The following is a 4,509-nucleotide window of genomic DNA, read 5'->3' as shown; positions in this document are numbered from 1 at the left end:
GACTTAGTGGAGACTATGGTGTCGTCCACTTCTTTACCCTTTGTCTGTTCGTTCTGTTTGAACGTTCATAAATGTTTGGTTGGGTATGCTAGAATACGCAATGTGCCTTTTATTTCTAGGTGGTAAATCGCTTGTTGTTAACACACCTGAGCTATCGATTGGAGTACTCGTGGGGCCCCACGGGGCATACACTCACTTGTTGATTCACCTGAGGTATGCTTGTGGGGCCCGACATGGCTTACACTTACTTGGATACACACTGGAAGGATCGGTATGGAGGGGTCGTGTCGCCACATATGCAATGACACTTCGTCACTCACCACTGACGGGGGTTGTGTAGCCACGTAGGCGTAAATCCTTCGTTACTTATCAGCGTTATCGCCCAGTGGGCTTGTGCAGTCATGTAGGCGTTTTTCCACCCGTAGTTAACTCACACGTGTATTGATGATTGATGAGATCGTGTCGCCACATAGGCAATGACATTTTTTTACTCATCACATATGGGGTTGTGTAACCACTTAGGCGTAAATCCCTTGTTACTCATCTGACTCATCGTGCGGTGGGCTCGTGCAAGTTACTTAATGCTAGGCATTTGGTTACTCATTGAGGGTGTGCTTGCATGGCCTAGTAGAAGGCGTACACTACTTCGAGATTCTCTCGTACTCAGGTACGAGTATGCATATGTGGTTGTGCTAACTTTATTGTGTGTTAGTGATATTTGTAATTGGGTAGTCAAGGGACTTCCAATTCGATGTTGTGTTAGTGATTTGGGATTGGGTAGTCGAGAAACTTTCAATTTGATACCATGTGATACTTGCGCATTTTTGAAACGGTGAGTAAGGAAACCCCAGATTGATGGTGGATCTGTATATGAGCATACATCCTGTAGAGCCAAGTGGACCCATATGAAGGAGGACTCACAGCGATTTAGTAATCGCACTCCAATCATATTATTATTTTTCAGGTTACCGGTTAAAGTGAAAAATTTGTGAGAAAGCCAAGATCAAAGACTTGGATGAGCTGATGGCTTGAAGACCGTACCAGAGCCTTATTTTCTTCGTTGTGCATTCTTTGTAGACATATATTCTTTGTAGACATATATGATGTATACATTTTAACTATAAATTGCGTTGTATACGATTTTATTATGTCATCTTTAGCTTTTATATGTACTCAATACCAAAATTTTAACGCTTCACTGATATGATTTTAGACACACATTAATTATGTTAAAAAAGAAAGAAAAAAAATTAAATGTGATTTTACTCAAAATGAGATTAATTGACACTTTAGTTGATTATTGAATTGTGTAAATTTTATCAATAAAAAGGGTAGCTTATGACATTATATCATCTGATATATAGTATATAGGTGATGCGATAAAAACATATTTAAAAAGATCGAAATTATGAGTCCAAAATCCACAGCCTTTTGGAAAGCTGAGCAAAGTCTGATGAATCTTTTCAAGCATTGTTCCACTCCCAACCATTTGAAACAAATACATGCTAGAATAATCCTAACTGGTTTTCATCACAACCTTATTCTCGCCGGAAAGATTATCATGTTTTCTGCTCTATCCAATATCAATTACGCACTTTCTGTATTCCACACTATTCATAAACCAGATGCATTTCTCTGGAATACCATCATTAGGGGTTTTGGTAATTCCACCCAACCTCTAAATGCTATTCATTTCTACAAAAGAATGCAACTTGCAACAGAATATGTCATTCCTGATAATTTTACCTTTTCTTTCTTGCTTAAAATTATTGCTAGATTACAATTACTTACCTTGGGGAAGCAACTGCATTCTACTGTCTTTAAGTTTGGTCTTCAATCTCATACTTATGTTAGGAATTCTCTCATGCATATGTATGGTATGTTGAAGGATATACAAGTTGCACACCACTTGTTCGAGGAAATGCGTAAACCGGATTTAGTTGCATGGAATTCTATCATCGACTGTCATGTGTATTGTGGAAATTACAATGAAGCTCTTGATTTGTTCACGAGAATGCTGCGGCACGGTGGTATGCAATTGCAACCTGATGATGCAACTTTGGTAGTGACCCTTTCAGCTTGTGGTGCAATAGGAGCACTTGATTTTGGGAGGAAGGTTCATTTGTTTATACGAGACAGTATTATTAATTTTGGGGAAAGCATATCGGTCTTTAATGCCCTTGTCGACATGTATGCAAAGTGTGGTGCTGTGGAAGAAGCCTATGAGACATTTAGCAACATGAAAAGGAAGAACTTAGTTTCATGGAATATCATGATTCTCGGCTTTGCTTCCCATGGTAATGGAGAAGAGGCTTTATCACTTTTTACAAGAATGTTACAAGAAAATGTTGAGAGACCGAATGACGTTACTTTCTTGGGAGTATTGTGTGCTTGTAGTCACGGAGGATTGGTTGATGAAGGAAGATGGTATTTTGATATTATGAATCGAGACTACACCATCCAACCTACAATAAAGCATTATGGGTGCATGGTGGACCTTTTGGGTCGTGCTGGTTTAGTCATGGAAGCATACGATTTGATAAAGAACATGCCAGTAGACTGCAATGCTATTGTATGGAGGACATTGTTAGCTGCATGTCGAAATTATGGAAATGTTGAACTTGGTGAGAAGGTAAGAAGACATCTATTGGAATTGGAACCAGACCATAGCAGTGATTATGTTCTTCTTGCTAACATGTATGCAAGCACAGGTCAATGGAATGAAATGAGCAAACAGAGAAGATCAATGCATGAAAGGAGAGTTCGGAAAACAGAGCCTGGTAATAGCTTTATTGGCATTCCTGGAATGAAGTTGGAGAAAGAGTCTGTTGAAAGATTGTTGTAACGCCACCCAGAAGTTTTCGTTTATGCTTAAACAGCTGTCGGCTTCTTGGTTTGAAGGTTTCAACTGACTTGGCCGGTCTGGTAACTTGTCAGGTTTCAGCAATATTTTTTGAACTGTTGTCTGTATCTGGATCCTTATACTACTATACTTTTACTTTATCTTATTATATTCTTTGACTCAGAGTTGTATGTCATCTCTACTGTGTTTCATTCAAGACCTGTATCCTCATGATGCAACTTGAAAAAATACAAGGAAACAATTTTTGACTAAGCGGAAAACAGTAAGAAAAATATATCTGCTACTACTCACTGTATTTATCTTTTTTCTCCTTTCAAGTATTACCTAAAATAAATAGAATGTGATCAAAATCTAGAACAGGAATATTTCAGCCTCAATACATTTAGTCTTTATAAGTAGAATCTTATTAAAATTATGAAGCATCAACTTTTTGATATCATTTGGATATATTGGAACTTATTAGAATTAAAAGTAGTGTAAAACTTAGTGAAGTCTATACTAAGTACATACATATTTGAAAATTGATTGTTATGTTTTTTTGATTCAGGATTCTTTCTTGAACTTCATTTACATGGAAGAATGAAATACCAGCCTGCAGCAATGGGCTCCTAAGACGCAAGGTAGGAATCTCCGGAGTGGTTTCGTGATAACTGTGTTGGGGTGCCCCTAGCGCTGAGCCACGACCAGATTATAGATGTTGGTAACAAGTTCATTTGCACCTTGCATCTCGAGTGCAGCTTGGAGTCGGAGATTCTGAGACACATTTGGCTCTGACGATTGCAATTGTGGCGGAGGTTGCTTCAACGTGTGAGCTTGGAATTCTTGTTGAAACACTTGGAATGACGATGGGACTTGAAAAGTATCTTGCAAAGCCAGTTGAGAAGTCGGGATCTTGTGAGATGCAACAAATGTAGAAGTTACCTGAACTAGAACTCCTACTTTCGGCGAAGGAGGCTCTTCAAATGTGAGGGTGAAGACCGATGCGATGATGTTGTGGAGTGCCTGGAAGGATGATCAGGCGTTACGTGTAGGAATAGCGTTGAGATGAATAGTGGGTCGAGTTGATTTGAAAGCTACTATCGATGACAGTTGTAAAGGTTAATTGTGACAGGATCAGTTAATAGAAACAGTTGCGTTGGAGCAGTGTCTTGCTTCAGTGCGGGACTCTCCAACGAGAACACACTTATTCGCGAATGAGCAAGATTGTTTGATTACGCCTTCGAATTAGGTCGATCTTATTGGACTGTTTGGTCTATTCAAAAAATAGACAGAAAAAATTCAAGAAAATAACATGTATTTTAATGACATATACTAGTATAAATATATGACATTTTATAATTAGTTTTTTTTTATTGTTTTATTATAAAATATGAATAAAGATGAGGGTGAATGACACCTGATTCAGAACTCATGACAAATTCCTCATGTCATATGTACTACTTGTACCTCTGTTAGCAAAGTCAAGATTTTTGTGATATGCTACAGACTAAAACTAGTTCAATCTGATTTTGTAAAAACCAAAAATATTTTTTTACTTGACTAAAATTATAACTCAGTCAAATTTATAAGGATTAATCATATGTTTAAATCTTCTTTTGATAGTCTAATTTTGCTTATTAATGAGAAATTTTTTACTGATTAATTTG

General features: G+C 37.6%; 1 protein-coding gene across 6 annotated transcripts; it reads left to right on the top strand.

Annotated features, from left to right (window-relative positions):
- The first annotated feature begins 1,325 nt into the window (after window positions 1-1,325).
- Window positions 1,326-4,208, top strand: LOC127118413 (pentatricopeptide repeat-containing protein At1g59720, chloroplastic/mitochondrial). Of its 6 annotated transcripts, XM_051052078.1 has the most exons (3): window positions 1,326-2,632; window positions 2,712-3,125; window positions 3,411-4,208. In XM_051052078.1, the coding sequence occupies exons 1-2, from the start codon at window positions 1,409-1,411 to the stop codon at window positions 2,727-2,729; spliced, it is 1,242 nt and encodes a 413-aa protein (XP_050908035.1). In that variant the 5' UTR covers window positions 1,326-1,408; the 3' UTR covers window positions 2,730-3,125; window positions 3,411-4,208. The 6 variants fall into 6 exon arrangements, with proteins under 6 accessions (XP_050908035.1, XP_050907560.1, XP_050906798.1 ...); XM_051051603.1 differs by having other exon boundaries at window positions 1,348-2,920; XM_051050841.1 differs by having other exon boundaries at window positions 1,348-2,937; window positions 3,027-4,208.
- The last annotated feature ends 301 nt before the right edge of the window (window positions 4,209-4,509 follow it).

The sequence above is a fragment of the Lathyrus oleraceus genome, chromosome 1, assembly GCF_024323335.1.
Source record: "Lathyrus oleraceus cultivar Zhongwan6 chromosome 1, CAAS_Psat_ZW6_1.0, whole genome shotgun sequence".
In the NCBI taxonomy this organism is placed as follows: domain Eukaryota; kingdom Viridiplantae; phylum Streptophyta; class Magnoliopsida; order Fabales; family Fabaceae; genus Lathyrus; species Lathyrus oleraceus.
The sequence above is the reverse complement of the archived record's forward strand: the minus strand, read 5'-3'. Positions and strand labels throughout refer to the sequence as shown.

Bases quoted from the DNA above. Each gene is read 5' to 3' on its own strand.
- LOC127118413 (XM_051051603.1), top strand. From the start codon at position 1,409: ATGAGTCCAAAATCCACAGCCTTTTGGAAAGCTGAGCAAAGTCTGATG.